This window comes from Gobius niger (genome assembly GCF_951799975.1).
Source record: "Gobius niger genome assembly, chromosome: 19".
Classification (NCBI taxonomy): Eukaryota; Metazoa; Chordata; class Actinopteri; order Gobiiformes; family Gobiidae; genus Gobius; species Gobius niger.
The window spans coordinates 22768858-22790863 of NC_136870.1; the positions used below are offsets into that span (position 1 = coordinate 22768858).

At 42.5% G+C, this 22006-nt stretch overlaps 1 protein-coding gene and 1 long non-coding RNA gene across 9 annotated transcripts in view; one reads left to right on the plus strand and one right to left on the minus strand.

Moving 5' to 3' along the window:
- The window catches only part of LOC306978522 (calcium-activated potassium channel subunit alpha-1-like), a 149789-nt gene that overhangs the window by 116562 nt on the left and 11221 nt on the right, over window positions 1–22006 (minus strand). For all 8 annotated transcript variants that reach the window (XM_079577112.1, XM_079577106.1, XM_079577109.1 and 5 more), the window contains exon 2: window positions 17065–17208. In XM_079577112.1, the coding sequence (XP_079433238.1) occupies window positions 17065–17208 (144 nt within the window). The remainder of the gene's footprint in view (window positions 1–17064; window positions 17209–22006) is intronic.
- Window positions 1–22006, plus strand: part of LOC306978668 — a 428827-nt gene that overhangs the window by 84224 nt on the left and 322597 nt on the right. The gene's annotated exons all lie outside the window — the stretch shown is intronic.

The window sequence follows — 22006 nt, forward strand, 5'->3', positions numbered from 1 at the left end:
CAAATGAACAACACTGTTACTGCTTTTTAACTGCCGTGCTGTGAAATGTCCCTCCGCAGCCACCGTAGCCACAATCAATGGAGTAATTGTATTTCCCTGTTCATACCGCATTACTAATCACACACAAAGGAACTCCATCTCCCATGCTCCTCTCTGCCCCGCACATGCCTGTGGTTAAGCATCAGGTGTGTTCCGCCCCTTGTGTCGGATCAGCGGGCGCCGTGCCACCCGTGGGTCTGGTGCCAGCGAGATCCAGGCCGGAGTCAGACCACAAACTCCCCCGGCCCGGACTTGGGGACTGCGGGACCTGCCGGGAGTCGGGGCTATATTTACAGACCGGAGCAGCTGCGAGCACGGAGACAATGCCATCGGAGACGCTGCTATTCTGTGATCGCCCCCGATGTAAATCCCCATTATATCAGAGGGAGCTGAGGGGTTACTCAATACGTGCCCCAAAGTACAAGCTGGAAAGTAACAATGTGGAAAGTTTACCGCAACACTTAATATACTGTAGCTGCGCACTTTTCAACCCGAGCTGCATTTTTTCCTGACAAGCTTCATGATTAAAAGACCTCTAATACAAACACAGTTGGCTCTATTTAATCAATCTATCAAATTACAATTCAGCTTTGAGTGCAAGAAAATGTCATATATAAAGTATTTACATTCCGATGATGCTTTTTCTGCCCAGTCCTGAATGCAAACACATATAAGATCCCCAGTATCCCCTCTAAGTTTATGACTCTATAGTAAACAATCCCAGTAACACTGTCAAGGTGACAACCAATCACATCGCGGTAATCCCACACACGCATTGTCATTGTTCTCGACCGTGACTGTGGCTTTGAGCGAAAGGCAGAATCGCTAATAATAGAAAACAACAAACTTAAGCCTCGTACTTTTACAGCTGAGGTCTCTGTTTCTGTCCAAGCGGCTTCCCAAAAACTCTCTACATTAGATTTTAGGGCTGCACCATTTTCAAAAGGGTGAAATACCTCAAAATATTAGTATCATATTCTTCAAAATGTATTTATTTTTGGCATTTTCTCAGTGAGCTTCATGAGGTCGTCCCTGAAATGGTTTGATATGGGGCGGCATGGTGGTGCAGCAGTTAGCTCTTGTGCTTCACAGCGAGACGGTCCCAGTTCGATGGATGCAACTTCTTTTCCTAGGATCGTTTGTACACAGTGTACATTCCTCATCCAGTCAGAGATGTATTAAGATTAGGCACCCGTCCCACTATCCTTAAAGGAACAGGCCACCGTTTTTCCATACTGAGATATGTTCTTACCTGAGCTTAGACGAGTGGATGCGTACCTGTCTGGTCTTAGTGCGTGCCCTCAGTCACGCAAAACAACCAAAGATGTTGTTAGCATTTGGCCTCTCCCAATGTTTCCCTATGGCTCCAAACGGGTTGAAGCTAGAAGCTACCACGCTTCTCCACGGGCACAAAGATCGGACAGATATGTATCAACTCGTCTAAGCTCAGGTAAGAACATAAAAGCATGGAAAAACGGTGGCCTGTCCCTTTAAGGCTAGGGCAGGGTCAGGCTTAAGCTGATTGGTTGATATATTTCATTCATATTATGTGATTGGTTGATGTACTGTATGTGAAAAAAAAAATGCTTCCCGGAAGCTTGCGTGTTCTCCTCATGTCTGTGTAGGTTTCCCCTACCAATAATAACATGTACAATAGGTGAAGCATCTAGCTGGGTTCCATATATGTTCATTCATAAATTAATGAATCTATAATGTAAACAGTCTTGAAATAAAAGAAAAAGTAATACATACAAAAAAGTGTTTCCAAACTCTTGACCGTTGAAATTTACTGCTTTAACTCTTGTATATCATTTTAAAGGGGCTATATAAACGTTGTTCCTTTTTATACTCACTACTGCCACCTCAGGTCTTACGCGTAACTGCAGGTTCTATATTAAACTCTTCGGACCCGAAATTAACACCTTTTTGAGTGACAGTGCAGGATTTTAGAGGCAGGTCTGGGCTCATTCTACACATTAGGACATGGCTGGAACATGTAGGAGGAGGAAAATACTTAATTTTAACATTTTTAAACTCCGTATAGTCCCTTCAAGGAGTAAAATTTATCTAGAGTGAATTTTCTTACTCGGAGGGGCCAGATTAATAAAGGGGCGGCAATGATCCAGACTGGCCTAGACCGCCTTTTCTATTCTCTAATTGCAACCATGAAAAAGGCAATCCACGTTTGACCTGTGGATGAGTTTTAGTTGTTGACATTGAACATGATCTGCAAACATTTAGGTGCAGGTGCTCTGTTGTAGTACACCACAGCTCCGCTTGCTCTCTGAAAGTTGTGGGGGCAGCCAAAAACAGGAAACCGTCCCATCTAACCACAATCTTTGTCACAGCGATTGCGATTCGATATTATTTCCCCAAAGTCTGAACCCATCGGACACTTCTGCTGCATCTATGACCTAATGCAGACAACACAGCTTTTTATCCCGGTTGAGTCTGGCACAGCCCCGGGGCCACGCCACCTGCTCCATCACCGGCCAGTGTTTGGTTAGAGGCGCCGCACATGGACACAGTGACTCCGGGGATGAACGAGACAGAGACGACTGGAGGGAGAGGTGCAATAAAGCGTGAAACTGACAGATGGGCGTCTCCTAAACGGGCCCCTCATATACCGAACCCGGCAACAACGCAAACACTGGAGTTTTACCGGCCGTTAAGTGCCACCGTGTCAATATTTAACATGCTAACCATAAGAGGGACACAGATAAGAGAAATGATACGGTCACTTTATGGTTTATCCCCTCCTGGAACCGCCACCTTAACGTGGTGGAGGGGTTTGAGCACCCGAATGATCTGTTGCCCCTGGTAGGGTCTCCCATGGCAAACAGGTCCTAAGTGACGGGACAGACAAAGAGAGGTTCAAAAGCCCCTTATGAGAGACCAACAGGCCCATTTAATCGTGAGGCCGTACTTCTGTGGCCCCACCACCTGCAGGAGGAGCCATAGGGGGGCTGGTGCAATGTGATCCCACAACCCGGCAACGGACAAGTGGAAGAAAATGGATGGATGGATGTGGGTTTATCTTAGAGCTGTGTTGGTCAGGAGGGCAGAAATAGGAAGCTGGAAAAAAGACTTTGTTGTCAAAACGGCTAAAAGTTCAGGGAAAAGTGGTATATTCCGCAATAATAAACCAATAAAAAACACGTTCAATAGGCCAGAATAGGGGTGGGCGATATGGACAAAAAACAAAATCTCGATGATTTTTTTTTTTTTACTCATTTTGGACGATTACGATTTTAATTGATCTTATTGGAAATAATAAAGGTCTCCTGATCTTTCCATCCATCCATCCATCTATTTTCTTCCGCTTTATCCGGGGCCGGGTCGCGGGGGCAGCAGTCTCAGCAGAGATGCCCAAACTTCCTGATCCCCGCACACCTCCTCCAGCTGTTCTGGGGGGACCCTGAGGCGACACCAGGACAGCTCGGAAACATAGTCCCACCAGCTTGTCCTGGGCCTTCAACGAGGCCTCTCGATCTGATCTTTCATAAGAAGAAAACTGCTCAGAATTCTGCATTGGGTAATATTCTACGCGGTGTGGCTTTAATATTTCACATCATGCCTCTGTTGAAACAGGGGATTTTGTCGATGGTAGCATTTAGCCGCAACTTAAGCTGGTATTCGCATATTAGCATGTTGCTGACCTTCACAGTTGTCTTTTAGCTGCTTCTTTCCTCCAGTATTTGCCTTGGCACCTCTGAATAATTCCATAAACTCCATTAAAAGGCAGCATTTGTCCACATTGTTCTCATTTTTCCTCACTTTTCAGGTTGTTCTGCTGTTCCTTCAGTAATGTGTATGCCAGCGTGTGCATCTGTATGAGCGCCGCCCACAAATCCCAGTAGGAATTTGTGCACAGTATTTACACATTCTTTAATATCACAGGGATAACACATGTACCAGATAAATAAAAAGACGACTGATGTAATTAGGAAGTGGATCCTCATGTCCCGTGTTTATATAGCGGTGAAAATGTCAAATATCCTCTTATCTCCCGCACTCTGACTCAGCCGAGTCTTGTTGGACGGCCAAACCCGCCTCGGTCTAAAGGTCACGGGGAAGTGCCCTCCTTCACTCGCTCCGAGCCGGCGGCCATCTTTGATCTGGACAATCTGTTCAGAGGCAGGAGCCAAACACGAGGGAGACTCCTGTAGCGGTTTACTCAGGTCCTGGACATCGGGGCGTAAACAGACACTGAAGACGAGCACACTTTTTTAAGACAGGAGGAAATATAAAGCATCTATAGCAGGGGTAGGCAACGCCAGGCCCGGGGACCAAATCCGGCCCTCCAGCACAGAACCTCTGGCCCTCGAGATGATTTTGAGAAACATTATTACACAAATCAGGGAGTATTTTTAACATTATTTATTATTAGTTAAATGGGAGGAAAAAAAGGTAGAAATACTGTCAATATGTCATATATCATGTACAACACTGGCATTTGAAAGAAGTGCACTGGAAAAAGAATAATCGTTTTGAGGAAGAAATGACATAAATCTACTTGAATTAAGAGATTAAATCTAAGGTTTGAGTAGATTGGGTCTGGTTTTAGATGAGATAAAACCTCTAGGAGTAGTTATTCTCTTAATTCAGATAATTTTGTGCCATTTCAACTGGGTTTTATTCTTGTTCCATTGAAGAACTAGAACATAGAAGAACTTTAATTCAAGCAATTTTAAGTCATTTATCTCATCTCTAAGAAAACTGGCCCTCCGCTAAGAAAACTTACCTACCCCTGATCTATAGGGTTTTTCAAATCTACAACAAAATGCCTTGAGAGTCATTGAAATGGCAAGACTCATTGAAGTAAACTTACTCTTCTTCTCCTCCTACCCCTTGTGCTAGTACTAATCCTACTAGATATGGAGATTAAAAATGCATGCTAATAGTTACTCTACTATCGTCTCTCTGAACTAATAGCTTCTCAGTTTCACTCTTTGTTCCGATAAAAGCTTTTTTCAGCGACTGATTGTGGACACAGGGGACATGAGTCTGCGAAGTTGCAAAATGTGCTGTGTTTTATGCAAATCTGCCACATAGAGAAAAGAAATGCTGCAATTAGCCGTGGCTTAATACAATGATGTACACGCACGGAGAAGATGAGCGGAGGCAATCGGCTTTTTTTCGACCCGCCCCGCAATTAAATTATAATCGCACGGTCCAACCCGCCCATCACTTTTCCCAAACTCAAGCTTTGCCATGTACGAAAAATAATGTTGCAGTTGTTTTAAGTGGGGGTATTATGCTTTTTGCAGGTATTTGTTATTAATCTCGAACACATCTTTATCACTATCTTACATTTTGTTGGTTAGAAAATGCAGTATTGAGCTTAAAGGGGCTAGATGCAAGTTGGCCCTTTTCTACTCACTACTGCCACCTCAGGTCATACGCGTAACTGCACCTTCTATATTAAGCTCGTGCATGTAACTTTTTGAGTGACTAGGTCTCATTCTACACATTAGGACACGGCTGGAACATGTAGGGCAGGGGTAGGCAAGTTTTCTTGGCGGGGGGCCGGTTTTCTTTATTGTAAATAGACCGAGGGCTGAAGCCGCTGATTATTAGCCCAAAGTAAAGTACAACACTGGAAACATGACCATCTTAAATGAGAGAAATGACTGAAAATTGCTTGAATTAAAGTTCTTCTATGTTCTAGTTCTTCAATGGAACAAGAATAAAACCCACTTGAAATCAGACAAATAATGTTTTTTCACGTGAAATGACACAAAATTATCTGAATTAAGAGAATAACTACTGCTAGAGGTTTTATCTCATCTAAAACCAGACCCAATCCAGTCAAACAATCCGTGTACCTTTCGATCATTAGTTATTCCGTTTCAAAATAAAACCAGAAAAACAACATTTCCATTTGTTTTTTTGTTTTTGTCCCTTTCTAAACTCGAATTAGAAAAAGAAATCTTGTATACGTCAATGTCAATGTGTTTGTTTTGGCTCTAGTTGTTTTAAATTCCCTCCAAAATTATGACGTTACTATTATTTCGTTTTATTGTTTTCGACACCGGAAGTGAGGAGAGACCTCAGCTCATAGACTGTAGAAAATAATGGACGTCTTATGCTCACTCCTCCCCGTTTACCAGAATGACCACGGCCGTGGGGCAATCAATTCATGGCGGATTTACAGGCTCCCCCTCCCCAGCTCTGACGAAGCATGTTCCTAAAAAGGACATACGGGCGGGATTTTCACCGTAGACTCGGCCCTTGCGTGACGTGTAGCTCGCGCTGCTCCAATGCTAACAGTCCGAGCCTCATTAAATACGAGATTTCAAAAAATCATATTACGAAAACCAGCCTGGTTTCATATATTGTGATTAACCCAGCGTTATCTCAGGAGGAAGATCTAGCCTAGTCTAGCGTTGAAACAATTGAAACCAGGCTTTAAAGTAGTTTTTAACGTGTCTAAAGTCCAATGCTTTTCAATGGGGGCCTAGCGGCGATATGGAGGTACTGCAGCAACGGCGGAGCAATGGCGGCCCCCACGTTTGTGGTCAAAAAGCAGGGCAGCCAGCGGCCATTGCCTCAGCTCAGAGCTCAGAGCCGCTCCTACCCTTGTTTGGAAAGTTTTATGCATATACTTTTCAAAAATTGGGCAACACATGAAGAGATCAGAGATGCTTTATATTACCACGGAGGGAATGGTTGCTCAGAAATATCCGTGAGGAGATTCTGCTTGGAAAACAACCTTAAAAAGCTGGGAAGACACTGTGCGTCTCTGTCATGCAGTGTACAGGGGGCTACGAGCCACGAATAGCTGCTCACGACGAACGTACGAGTGAAAATCGCACGGTCACAAGGTTTTCAAACATGTTTGATATTTTTTGCGAGTCGTGTGGTTCTGGCCCTGTGGCAGCGACACTGAAGCTGGCGGAAAGCAGCGCGAACACGGGGAAATGCAGCTGCAGGCGCCAGGAGGAGAGGACACACCGTTTATTATAATAGATCCATGGGACACACGCGTTATCAGTCCCGTCGACAGACGTCAGTCTTAAGGGGGGCATATGAAATCCACGGGGGGCACATTTACTATTAAATACATATTTTTCATATGGTATTCACGTAGCCCTGGCGCACACTGATCATTACATTAAATATAATCAACAGCAAATATGACTAGACCAACTACAGCTGCAACATGAGTCCTCGTGGAGGAAACGTCAGTATGTTGCAGGTGGCGTTTCTCCGAGTTGAACCTCATCAACACATCCTTCAACTCAAACTTGAACTTATGAGTGAGGTCCTTTTCAAAAGCAGATGAATGAGCTGGGCCTTGCGTCTGTGCAGAATACTGCGCCGATGCAACGAAAACACGTTTCTGAGTGTGGAAAACGACCGGACTCTGGGGCTGTAGAACGAGCGCCTGTACCCCCACACCCCCACACCTCCACCCCACCGTTTTTGGACCATGAATATGGCTCGGTCAGTGCTGTGGCCGCGTCCACTTTTCAGTCTCTCTCAGCGTTCACTAAAGCTCCAGTGTCTGAGTGTAAAACGCACACTTCGAACGCGGGTCTTTTCGGTGGACTTCAGCGCTTTGTAGTAAAACACACACGAGCACCTGTCACTGCCTTTAAGAACCTCTCACAAGCCGGACGGGAAATGAGCATAAAGAGGCCGACATCGTGGACTCTCAGAGCGGAGGATGATCGTTAATACTCCTCTATCATATCAGCTATATTTTATTTTGTGCCCAGACAACACGGGAGCCGTGCGCAATTGCGCACGAGCGCAGCTTAGAGGGAACCGTGCCTGAGAAAGAGAGAGAGGGATGAAATGCCTCGGTGTCAGGAGAGGAAATAGTTACTTGTTGTGGAGTTTGGGCTGGTCTCTAATCAGGCAGAAAGCGCAAAAGTAACAGTGATACGTAGCCCATCTTTGCCCAATTTGTAGTGGCTTCTCGTGGTTACACGGCGTATACCTGCGTATCACGTAAGACGACACCACATCTGTGTCTGGGGGGCACAAGCATCTTGGGGGACGGGCACAGCCCCCTATGGCCCGCCCATAGCGACGGGTATGCGCGTTATTATACCTATATATTTTTTATTCCTCTTCGTCACTTTAGTTGTGCATGATTACTTTGCAAAACAAAAGTCACTGCTGAAGTGGGGGGGACGGAGAGAGGAGAGGCAGAGAGACAGTTTGTGAATGCACGACGGGAAAGGGTTTTAGAGCGCGGCTCTGGGGAAACAGAGAGATAGAGCTCCCGAACGCTCCCGGCACCAGCTCTCCCGGGCCATGGGAGAGAAAAAGGCGTGTGGAGTCCGTGAGTGAGGCGGATACAGGAGCCCCGACACTCACATCTTCCACCTGTTTGCTCAGCTCCGCTCTCGGCCGCCTCCGAAGCGACATCACCGCCCACTGCCTCCTCCTCCGCCCCGGTCACCTCGGCTGCTGCTGCTGCTGCTCCACGAGGAGCTCAAAGTGAGCAGCAACGAGTTTGAGAAATAAAAGTCCTAATGACATAATAAACAACGGTTACAGAGGCGATCGCGTTGAAGCTCGACCTCTTATGCTGAAGTTTGTTTTTGTTTCCCTCTTGCGCGAGGGAGAGAGAGGCAGATAAAAAGTTACTCATCATTTCCAGTAGCAAATCAAACCGAAGCAGTAGTGAACAAAATAACGGAGGTTGTTTTAGCAGTGTTTGTTTCAACTGCATTGCAAAGAAATGGGTCAATATTTTATTTAGAATTTTTTGCCTTTCCAATTTAATTTAGAAAATGGAAATACAATAAAACAACCACATAATTAGTTTTTCTGATTTTATTTTGAAACGGAATAACTAATGATCGAAAGGTACACGGATTTCAAACCTTAGATTTAATCTCTTAATTCAAGTAGATTTATGTCATTTCTTTCTCAAATGATTATTTCTCCCCTTTTTTCTCCCATTTAACTCTAATAATGTTGAAAGTACTCTCTGATTTGTGTAATAATGTTTCTCGAAATCATCTTGAGGGCCAGAGGTGCTGTGCTGGAGGGCCGGATTTGGCCCCCGGGCCTGACGTTGCCTACCCCTGATGTAGGGGGAGGAAAATACATAATCTTAACATTTTTAAACTGTATAGTCCCTTTAAATATCCAGTAGTTTCTCACCGTCTCCCCATAAGACCCTCCCACTTCCTCTTGCTTCCCCTCACTGTGAAGCTATATTTCAATAAAGAAAGAAAGGAAGAAGAAAACACTTATCTCTCGGTTTGTGTGTGGATGTAGAGAAGCTATGGTTAGTGTTTTAATCTGCGATGAGAGGATTAAGCTTAACAACCCTAACCCTGGATATGTAGGATTTCAGGAGTTAAGAAAAGCCACTCTTGAAGATCGAAACGTTACTCAAAGATGTGCTTACGGCTCAAAACCCAACTATAGACATGTTTTTTGGTGAGAGAACAATCTTATACAATGATAAAGAGCTCTACATGGTTTTACATAAGAGCCCCCATTTAAAGAATCGACAATAACATTCAGGTCTCTGTTGCTAATTATTTCGGGGTCAGAGGACGCCGGGGGATTTGGCTCACGGGTCTGACGACATGCACGACTTTGACAAGGGTCACTGTCAGGAGAAAACAGCTCAATCTGATGAACTAACGGGATTTCCAACTTCCAATAATGGCGGGTGCTGTAATCATGCAACAATACCCAATTCAATGTCCATTCCTCCTTTTCCCCAAATGAACAAAACTCTACTTTACATTTCTTATTTAGAATTTCTGGGATGAATGAAGATATTATACGAATGTCCAGATGCCCCTTAAATGCAGATCCAGTTTTCGGGTTTGAAACATTGTCCATATTTCCTGTTTTCAACCAGTTTTAAATGTCAAGACACAAAAGGGTCTGCAGAACGTGATGCAAAGCGACTTCAAGAAAATGTTGGGACCCGCACATGTCAGGCAGGGGCCAAGCAAGGGCTAAATGTAAGACTAATTAAAGGGACAGGCCACCGTTTTTTCCATACTGAGATATGTTCTTATCTCAGCTTAGACGAGTTGATGCGCAGCTGTCTGGTCTATACATGTGCGCTCAGTAATAATAACACCTTAAGAGCACTTCGACTTTATTGCACAGCCGTCAAAGTGTAAAATAGGGAAAACATGGAAGAGCTTGGTCGCTTCTAACTTCACCCCCTTTGGACCCATGAAGGAAAGGAGGAGAGGCTAAACGCTAACAATATCTCCGGTCTTTTTGCGTGACTGAGCGCACGCGTAAAGACCAGACAGGTACACATCAACTCGTCTAAGCTCGGGTAAGAATTTTATCTCAGTGTGGAAAAACATTGGCCTGTTCCTTTAAGCTTATGTGGCTTAAGACTGGGCGATATATCGATATTTAAAGGGACTACGCAGTTTAAAAATGTTAAAATTACGTATTTTCCTCCCCCTACATGTTCCAGCCATGTCCTAATGTGTAGAATGAGCTCAGACCGGTTCATCACAACTGCCTCTAAAATCCTTAGAGGCAGTTGTTTAATATAGACGGTGCAGTTACGCATAAGACCTGAGGTGGCAGTAGTGAGCATAACATGACCAACTTTCATCTAGTCTCTTTAAGTTAACAAAAAGAAGCAGGTAATCTCAAGCTGATGTTTAAAAAAGTTTATCTTATACTGAACACTTTATATATAAATGCTGCCCTCAGAAAATATTTACCTATTTTATTTTAAAGGCTAGTTTTATCATATTTATACAGTGTTTATATTTATTATTTCATTTTATAGTGAGTTTTCAATAAAACTACTCGTATTTGGCTTTAACTTTGACTTAACATTTCATTCCACAGCTCTCACTTTGCGGGAAAAAATATCGGGATATATATCGTATATCGATATTCAACCTAAATATATCGGGATATCGGGATATGACTTTTGGTCCATATCGCCCAGCCCTGATGTGGCTTAGCAGTTGCTTCTAACCTGAAGATTGCAGGTTCCAATTCCACTCTCCTCCTTTAATACTCCCCTTGAGTCCTTGGGCAAAGCACTTCCCCCACCTGTGGTAAGTATAATGCCTACAACAAAAATGCATCGTAAAAATGTGCTTAAGTAAAGTTTTATGTTCCAATTTAGCCTTGTTTTTTTTTTTTTTTACTTGTAACATTTCCCAGTTTATATTTATTGTCATGATCTAAAACCTTTAAGCCACAACATCCCTTTTCAATTTGTGTTCAATTTTTTTACACATACACCACGGAGAAAACAATCTACATTCCATTATAACAAACTCAACCTCCCGATAATCAGCGCTAAAGCGATCGCGAGCGCTTAACCACGGCGCGCCGCAGCTGGCCTCCGCACAAAGACCGCTCTAAAAGCATCAGAATTAAAAATAAAGGGACTAAAGCGTGAGCTATTAAGCCCACGTCCTGCGCACCAGCCGCTAGAAAAAAGAAAAAAAAGAAAAGCAAAACACACAGGGCCCGAACCAGGAAACAGGAAGCCTCCACACATCTGCTGCCGTTGCTATAGTTACAGACGGGAGACAAGGCCGTGCGCAGCAAATCACGAGCGCGCGCGACCCGTAAGCTGCCACGGACGAACGAAGAACAGGGAGAGGTTCAAATCAGGTCGCAGACGTTTACAGCAGTGGGTTTCAGTGCAGAACGGCTTTGGGATAAATATCTAGGCTTAAATATGATGTTTTTTTGTTCAGAAATGTAAACAGCTAAAATAAAACAACAATCAGAAGCATTTCGGTGCGGGGTTGAAGAAGTTTAAATTACAATAAATATGGTTTTAGACATAAATGTCTCATAGGTGCGATGTATAACTGCAGTTGCAATTGCCTCGACAAGTACAAGTACAGAAATTGGTTTACAATACCAGTTCCTCAACAATACTTTTTGATATTTACTAGGGATGGGCGGATCGATACCAAAGAATCGATATATCGATTCCAAACGGCTACTTTTTAAGTATTGATATTGGGCAAAAAGTATCGATACTAATTTGCATATGTAAAAAGGGGCAGCAATTATCAACGCAAAAGGATAATTTATTTCTTTGTTCTGAGCCATAACAGTCCACAACAGCAAAGGATTGAACTGGGCCTGGCATATCATTCTGTTTGTTTGTCATTTAAGCATTAATTTAAAATGTTCTTGTATTTTATTTCACATTAACATTGTTTAATTAACCAGTTAAAGTGATATAATTTTAATTGACCAATTAATTATATAAAATAACCAGTTTTAGAAATGGATATTGATGGAAATACATTCACCCATATGAAATGACCAGTATCGGTATCGTTATCGACAAAAATGACTCCAAAAGTGTCGGTATCGCATTGATTCCAAAAAATGTGGTGTCGCCCATCCCTAATATTTACACTACATTACTCATTATCTAACAGGTCTGTCTATCATTTCACAAAAAAAGAACTCTAAAAATTTAAATTCAGACTCACAAGAACCGAACATACTGTATTATGTATTATGCAAGTCAAATTGTAAAAAAAAAAAAAAGTTTATTTCTAGAGCAAGGTCTGGGCATGGGGGCATGGGGGCATACATAATTTGCTTAATTTGTTCCGTGAACACAAACTCCTAACTTTCTGTTTTTCAGGGTAAAGGATCAGGGAACTTATTTTGGGGGATCCGGTAAAGATTTGAGATGATGTAATGGTGTTTCACGAGAATGTTCCAGCAACTCATAACAACGCTGCCCAAGAAGTGACTTCCTGTTTCGATCCAGCCAAAATAAAAGCATGCAGCCCGTCTCTTGATTAGTTCAGCAGGTACTTGGCAAGGCAAGTTTATTTGTATGGCACATTTCCTGTACATGACAACTGAATGTGCCTCACAGTAACACCAAACACCAAAAATAGAATAAAAAGCATATGACAAAATATAGAAAATCGTTACAATAACATTAAAAAAAAAAAACTGCTGTAAAAAGCTGTCCTTTCAGCCTGGGGGTTGAGGCCATGCGCCCGAGTGAGTGAAGCGAGCCATCATAACTCTTATTCCTTGCACAGTCCAAGGCTTCAATTTTAATTTCTGGATATTTGGGAGCCGAGCCAGGACGGATTGAAGAGCGTCCATTACTTTCGTATCCGCCGCCATTGCCGAACTACAACCGGCACAAATGCTTGACGTCACCTACAAGCCCCGCCTCTCCACTGATCTCTCCACTGAGATCAGGCCCAGACGTACATGCAGGGAAATTATAATTAACTGGAGTTTACGGATGGCTAAGGCTAAGCTAACTTGAAGCTAGCCAGTTTTCATTGCGATGTTTCTCACCTCCCCTGAGGCCGAGGGAGTTGTGGGAGGACTCGTTTTAAAGTGAGGTCTCTATCATTTTCGGTCCCGGAAATATCAGCTTTTTTTGGCGCTAGATTGGCCGATATCCGATATTGCAAAATCCCCAAATATAGGCAAGATATATACAAAACTAGCTGCTGTGCCACCTTGCTACTTATTGGTACTGTGCTTTTCCAAACTGGTAGGCTAACTTTAACCAGCACCCAGCCCTAATAACATGCTTCAAATGTCAAAAACGAATACATCATACCTCATAACTAAGCGAAGGATTACTTACACTCAGGAGTCAGGTGGACTTTTGAATACAATAAATAATCAATCAAGAAATTTAACGACAACTAGAGACGAAACAAGAGATGATACAGTGATGTGATGAACTTGTTTTGCTACTCTCCACACTGACACCCATAATTTCTATAAAGGTAAGGTGCAAACTTAACATGCTCTCAGCTGCTTAACAGGTTATAATGACTGCGAGATCTGAAGCCAATTATAGGGTCACACCTTTTCCACCGTGAAGCTCAAACATCCAGCATCTCCGGAGCCAAAGAAAGTGTTGCGACATCCCCGCAGACCCCAGTCCCACACGAGGCTCGTTAGTTTCCAAAACATACAATATATTCCCATTTGTAGTGCTGTGTACGGGAGGCTTTCTCGTCAGCGGTGCCGTTATCGCGTCTTATCAGTCATAATTGGAATGGAATAATTGGATCTCATATTGAAGATGAAACATGCAGAAAATACGAGAAAGCTTTGAACACAGACGAGGGGGTTTCTCTTATCTTGGGAGAGCGAATCTTGGTGTTTTGTGTAACTAATTAACAGGAAAATGAATCAGAGTCTCAGGGTCTTGATGCGGTCGCTGTATCGGACGGTTGTGGTGAAGAGGGAGCCGAGTCGTAAGGTCTCGATTCATCGTCATCTCCAGACTGTAAGCCACAACAGCTACAACAATACGGCTAATTTATAGGGTAGATCAGGGGCCTCCAACCTTTTTTTACCAGACAAGCTACTTTACACAATATGAACATCGGAGAGCGACTTATGTTCAAAAACGCAACTTAGGTGGAGTTCATCCAGAAGAATGACTTGCCAAGATGGTAGTGCAAAGAAAGTGACATGAGTTTAGTCCTTATACTTTACTATATTGAACCAACTGTTCACAATTGTGTTCAGCATGTTCAGAACAAACAGAAAATGCATCTAAAATTTGAGCTATCAAGTGTGTAGAGATGTAGAAAGTCTTTGGTGAGATACCTCGAGAGGCTTGGCGAGCTACTGGTTGGAGATACCTGGGCTAGATGTTCATAATCACACTGAATTTTGTGTCATGTTATCAATACAAAGCAAAAAAACGGTTGGATTTTTCTACTGAATGAACTCCGATGAGAGAAAGATGCAATAACAGCTCCAAATCCAAACATAAAGTTGTGCACGTGGAGACAATGGAGAGCTCCCTTTTGACCCCACTCAATAACTTGGACAGGTGGCAACCAAAGTCCCGGGAACGTGTGCACAGACAAGCTGAGGAACACGGGTCTAAACATGGCCAGGGTAGAGGCAGTGCTTCAGTGATTTAATCGAATTTCTGAACGTTTAAGTTCTTAACAATCAGGTCGGTGGAGACTCCATGCCTCAAGTGGAGGAGTTCAAGTATCTCGGGGTCTTGTTCATGAGTGAGGGACGGATGGAGTGTGAGATCGACAGACGGATCGGTGCGTCAGCAGTGAAGCGGTCGCTGTATCGGACTGTTGTGGTGAAGAGGGAGCTGAGTCGGGGCAAAGCTCTCGATTTACCAATCGATTTCGTTCCCACCCTCACCTATGGTCATGAGATTTGGGTAATGACCGAAAGGACAAGATCGCGGATACAAGCGAAATGAGCTTCCTTCGCAGGGTGGCTGGGCGCAGCTCAGTTACCTGGGAGGAGCTCGGAGTAGAGTCGCTGCTCCTTCATGTTGAACGGAGCAGCTGAGGTGGCTAGGGCATCTGTTCCAGATGCCTCCTGGTGGCCTCCAGTGGGAGATGTGCCAGGCATGTCTTATTGGGAGGAGGCCTCGTGGAAGACCCAAGACACGCTGGTGGGACTATGTCTCCGAGCTGGCCTGGTGTCGCCTCGGGGTCAGAACAGCTGGAGGAGGTGTGTGTGGATCGGGAATTCTGGGCATCTCTGCTGAGACTGCTGCCCCCACGACCCGGCCCCGGATAAAGCGGAAGAAAATGGATGGATGGAAGCAAGTAAATGTGTAGGCCACCGTTCTCTTGAAATATTTGACGCCACATACTGTAGATGGTAAAGTCGTGTATTTTCAGTGCGCTGATGCCGCGCTCAACTGCGCTTTGTAACAATGTGGACACCTGCGGCTAACAGACAAGTGCGGCCTGTATATGTAAAAAAAAATAATAACTAAATTTAGTTGGTGCGGCTTATACATATTATGGTGCACTCAATAGTCCGAACTAGGGATGGGACGATAAACAATAATATCATTAATCGCGATCAAAATGGGGCAATTAATCGATCGCACATTTTTTGATTATTGCTAGTCCAAGATATTACACAGTGTGCCTTTAAATACTTTATGTCTCACTCAATATGACATTTACAGCAGACAATGAAGAGGAATATTTAATAATCGCCCAATCCCTATCATTTCTGCAGTTTCAGTGATTTTTTAAACCACAGGCAAATATCATGAGAATATCGTTAATCGCAATTATTTTGGTCAAGATAATCCTGACCTCAAATTTCATTATCGTCCAATCCCTGTATAGTTACGTGGTCTTGGTCATGATCAAAAGGACAAGATCACGGCTACAAATTGTCTATATGAGTTTCCTCCTAGAACACAGACCAAGGACAGAGAAGACGAGGAATGGAAGCTGTAATGTCTCTATGACGGAAAGAGAGACTGGGCAGGTCAGGATTTCTACACGGCTTTACTAATGTAGTTCATGAACACGAATCAGACCATTTCTACTGGTACACTTATTACTGCTCACTTTGCTCTCCGCTTGGGGGGGTCATTTATTATTTATGTCGAAAAATATTGGGACGTACAAACATGTGATTGAAGTGGAAAAGATCAAAATCATGGAATTATTGTCCAAAAGCATCTCTCCTTTGGGCAAAAACGATCAAAGACTTTCTAGAATCTCTGTTGTAGCATCACATACTGATTTCCATGCATTACTGTATCGATCAACCCCAAGATAGTTTGCTTTGATATGAACAAAACCGTACAGAACACCCTCGCTATCTATCCATGAGCACTATGGGGTTACATCGTGTAGAAATGATCCTTTTCTTAATTATAAATGGATGAATGGAAAGCCGGTCACAGTGAATTTGGTCAGGGATGTGGAAAGCGTGAGATAACTGACAACACTTTCAAGTTAATGGACTTAAACTTGATTAATTTTCATTTCTGGATTTCCCATTAAGTAATGCTATAAGCTTCACGGAGCTTTTGGTTAAGCACATGTTCAAGAGAAGGTCATGAGAGTTAAAGTTTAGAGGAAACTTTTAATTAAATATTCAATTTGTCATGCTGATGCTATGCAGTGTCAAAAAGTGAAATAACAAGCAAAAAACACACTCAGAACAAATCAACAAGCGCAATAGCTCGACCAAAGCAATGAAAGCCCGAGTCAAAAAAATTAGGATCAATTCGACTCTGATGGTAGAAGATCCTTGAACCAGGATTAGAACCAGTTTGCAGACAGGACTTACCAGGACTCTTCCGGTGAGGGTCTGGGCGGAGATCATGACCCCGGCCCAGTCTTTGACAGAGGTCATCCAGCCCACCTCACTGGCCCCCGGGTCATCCTTCTCCGTTCGCTTCAAACCGTCTGTGATGGTCACCCGGTGGACCTCCTGACGGGGCAGACAAAGTAATATTACAACGAGAAGAATTACGGCATTTAGGATTAGCTTTATTGTATCTGTAAATATATCAACGGTGTGAATAAAGTTGCAGATGAAATGTATCAGACAGTCAAACTTCTTAGTCTTCTCCTGAACTGAAGTAATCTGGGGGCTAAATGCTGCCTTCAGACCAAGCTTTGATGTCCCTCTGGCATCCGGGATGACGGAGCAGACACCTTATCCCACACTTGGGATGTAGGGGGGTCAGTAGGGGGCGTAAGCTCTCCCTACTGACGGGAAAATCCATGTAAGCCGCCAAAACTAGTAAAGCAGGTAAAAAAAACCTTCTGTCTCACTAAAAGAACAAAACAGTAATATTCTACTTGTTGAATTTGCACACACTGCCAAAGGTGGTACTTTTTACTGAAATGTTAAAGCAGTACTAAGTAGCTAATGCCCCTAGAGGCCATAAGCGCCACAGCAGGTGTCGTAGCAGGTTACAGTTTTTTACTCATTAATTGTCTTGGAAAGTAAATACTACGCTGACAGAAAAAAACAAAGGGAGAGAGGGATATTATACATCCAATCACACAATGGAGATCATTTTTTTCACTCAAACTTGGCTGCAAATACTGTTTAAGTGGCGCTAGCCCGCAGTTAGCTCTGCCCGTTAGCCTGTTAGCTTCTTCTTTGTGATTCCATTAGTGTGTATTGGTGACTCCGACCCGGTGGCAGTGAAGTTGCAATCACGGTTTTCAGCCCACATACACCAAATCATCCCATTGATACTTTATTACTTTATTACCCCCAGAGGGACGAAGGAAAGGATTTATTAAGGTAAACAAGATACTTAGCAAGAAAGAGAAGGCATTATTGTTTCAAGCCCCAGTAAAGGTGTGGGACACGGTTTACACCTCTGCTAATAACACACATTTTAAATCTGTGGCCCCCGACATCACTTGAATATGTGGCCTTCAAAGAAACAAGTTTGGACCATACATAAATCTGCTGTGGTGATTTTTATACTACATTGAATAGCATTTACAACAAACTTTCATTTCAATAACGCTCCTTTGAAAGAGTGTTGAGTTCATCTAAAATAATAACATGCACTGTGACCTCCTGTAAGTGCCCGTGCTTCCCACACAGGAGAACAATCACAGCGGCAAAGATGAGTGCTTTGTCTTTCCCAAGGACACAACCTCAGAGAAACTCTCAAAAGTGCACAATAGTTGACTGATAAAGCCGGAACCTGTTGCCTGCGCCTCGGCTCCCGTCCCTGCTCCAGGTCGGTGTCATTAGGGAGCATCGGGAGGACAAATTCAATCACGTTCAAGCTGATTAGTCGCAGAGGACACAGCGTTCTGATAGAGCAGGCCTCAAGCTCCGATCGGATCAAACACAAAAGGAACACGTCAAACTCACTCAGGACAACAATAAAACCAGGTACACAATTTCGAGAAACACTCGGCTGCAATTTTTCTGAACCGAGAAGAAGCGCAGATGCGAAAAACTACTTTAGCTCGATGGCAGTTTGTTGTTTCAGACATTATTGTGCCGCTTTGCTCCCTGAAAGGTGCATCCTTCTAGATTAGGAAAGCTAGGACTGAGGAATTTAAACTTAAACTCCCTTTGACAACAAAATAACATAACACAAAAGGTCTGCAGCTCACTGTGTGTTGTAAAAGCTGCTGCAACAAGTCGGTTTCTTCAAAATTAGGTCAATAAAGTCATACCTTTTCCTAGGGCTGCTCGATTATCGAAAAAATAATAATCACGATTATTTTTGTCATCATTGAAATCACGATTATTCAAACGATTATTTGTTCCCTATAAAAAAAAGGTCTTTATCTTATTTATGTATTTATTAATAAAAAAAACTATGCTGAATATTTTCTGTTTTCTGAACAGTCATAAAAGTACAAATGATTTCAAGTTTGCCTCGATTAAGGAGAGGTCTCTGTTTCACACCTGCCCCCTGCTGGCCAGCCCTCACACCTGCACAAGCAAACTGAGCAGCACTGTTTGTTTTTATGTCAGGCAAAAGCATGAGCCATGGCACGTGAAATGCGAAGGGGAAATAATCCCAGAGCCATGAAATATGCAAGTCTGCTTTGCAAAAAAAACCAAAAAAACTTTTTTTTAGATTATGCTAATTTTGTAATCGTTTAGTGGAATAATCGAAATTGTAATCGAATTTCGATTAATTGCACAGCCCTACCTTTTCCTGTTTCCTAAAACTCATTGAGTATAGGGAGAGTGGGGTAAGTGGAGCCAATGCATAAAGAGACTAGAAACAAGTTGGTCATGTTATGCTCACTACTGCCACCTCAGGTCTTATGTGTAACTGCAGTCTCTCTTTCTCGACTCAAAGTGAATTTTTGGCCTGATCACAAAAACAATCATCACAAATAACAAATACATTTAAGTACATGTTTTTTCCTGATGTTGGTTGGTCATTTTGTTCGGTATAAAAGCAGATTAAAGGTTTAGGCAGATTTCTTCTACTATGTTTTCAAAGAAGATGAAATGGGGTAAATTGAGCCTCTGCCTCTTAAACGGACTATACGGAGTTTAAAAATGTTAAAATTAAGTATTTTCCCCTAAATGTTCCAGCCATGTCCTAATGTGTAGAATGATCTCAGACCTGTTCACCACAACTGCCTCTAAAATCCCACTCAAAAAGGTTTTAATTCGGGTCCGAAGTGCCGTCATGCACGAGCTTAATATAGAAGCTGCAGTTACACGTAAGACCTGAGGTGGCAGTAGTGAGTATAAAATGGCCAACTTGCATCAAGCTCCTTTTAGAAACAATGAATAACAAACTACAGATTTTTTTTTAATCTACATTTCTACAGTTTTTGCATTGTTTGTTGGTGGGTATAGGTTTAGTAGAGACAAGCAAATTAAAATTAAGTATTATGTTACATTATTTGGGTTTTTCAGGGACAAAATGTCATAATCTGCAGAAGGAGCATATGAAAAGAAAAAATATTTATTACAATAATCTGAATACAATTGCTCATGGGAAACACTAAAATGTAAAAATAGGATTTTATGATGTTAAGTGTCAATTTCACCTTTAAATGTGGTGGTTCAATTTACCCCAAGACCTGGTTCAATTTACACGGCTCCTGGGGCAAAATGAGACCAACATTTCTAAAGCCATATTTTCCAGACGATTTTTGAAGACACAAACAGCAAGAAAACATCCCAATATGTATTTAAATAGTAACATTTTGTATCTATTTTATACTGTTTTTACACAACAAACACCAAAGTAAAAAGTGGCTCATCTTACCCCACTCTACCCTACAGTGTGTCTGTAACTCAACCTAATATGGAAATGTGGTGGACTAAAAGTTCAAGTGGAGTTTTAAGTACTTGAGTTTATTACAACAATGGCCAAGTTGTTTCCATTTTAAGTCCTTTTCTTTGTGTTTTAGTGTAAATAGTGTTAGAATGGAGCCGTGTGGGTAGAAAAGACAGAGAAACAACCATGGGGAATGAAGGTTGAGCAAGTAATACAACTTGAGACTAGTGGAAAAGTTTTTTTAATCATATCTGAAACCAATTTGATGTGCTGTCAAGTAATTAGGCTAACGCTAACTATATATAAATTGCCCCAGATCTCCTTAGCATGTATTATTCATGCAAAGCTAACCGCTAGCCACGATTAGCTTGACCTATGAGTTGAGAGTGTGGTTATAGCTGACCTAAACGAACATATCCTTTAATACGGGCTAATTGGCTTCACGCTGGTTTCCCTTTTACTTTAAATAAGCAAGTCTGACGATACAAGACGAGGATGAAACTCGGGGTTTGTTGATTCAAGTTAAAAATAGTGAAGGAATTATAAATCACAGGGGAAAAGTGGATTGATTTTTCATGAAAGGAGCCGAATCAAGCAATCGTTAAGTGATTGAGTGATGGCGAAGGGGGAAAATAACTACTCTTCCGTAAATTACTACACTACTACTTTAACAAATGCTGAATTATAGATGTTCACTACCAATCCGAAGTTGGGGGTCACCCAGGCCAGTTCTGTATCTTCTCTGATCAGCACAGTTTTCAGTAGTAATAGCATAATTGCACGAAGGTTTCTAATCATCAATTACCCTTTAGCACGATTAGCTAACACAATGTATCATTAGAACACTAGTGCAGACCTACAGGTATACCATTAACCTCTAAGTAGCTTGTTTACCTTAGTAAATCTTTTTTGTATTTCCTCTGGGGGTAATAATGGGATGACTCGGGGGTCTTTTATCTCCCCCTGGTGTCTCTGGCCAGAAAACCACACTTGCAACTTGACTGCCACCGGGTTGCAGTCACCAATACACACTAGTGGAATCACGAGAATCAAGTGGAATCAAGAAGCTGACAGACTAACGGGCAAAGCTAGCTGTGGGCAAGCCCTACTTTAACAGTATTTACAGCCAAGTTTGAGTGAAAAAATAAATCTCCATTGTATATTTGGATGTACAATGCTTTAAAACAGGGGTAGGCAAGCTTGTGTGGTGGAGGGCCGATTTTCATCATCACCAAATCACCGAGGGCCGAACCACTGAAGCCAATTTTCTGCAATTGCCCATGTTTTACATTATATGGGATGTTTTTCCTGGATTTAAAAAAAAAAAAAATTAGCTCCAGTTCGGCTTTACCCAAATCTAAAAGCTGCAAAGCAACAGTGTAGTGCCTCATTTGAAAGCTAAGGCCTGCAAAACTAATTGTAGCTTTTTGTTGCGTTGTTGCCGCTCTTTTGTCAAATTTTTGAAGCGTCTTTGAAGTTTTTATTGTGGGTTTT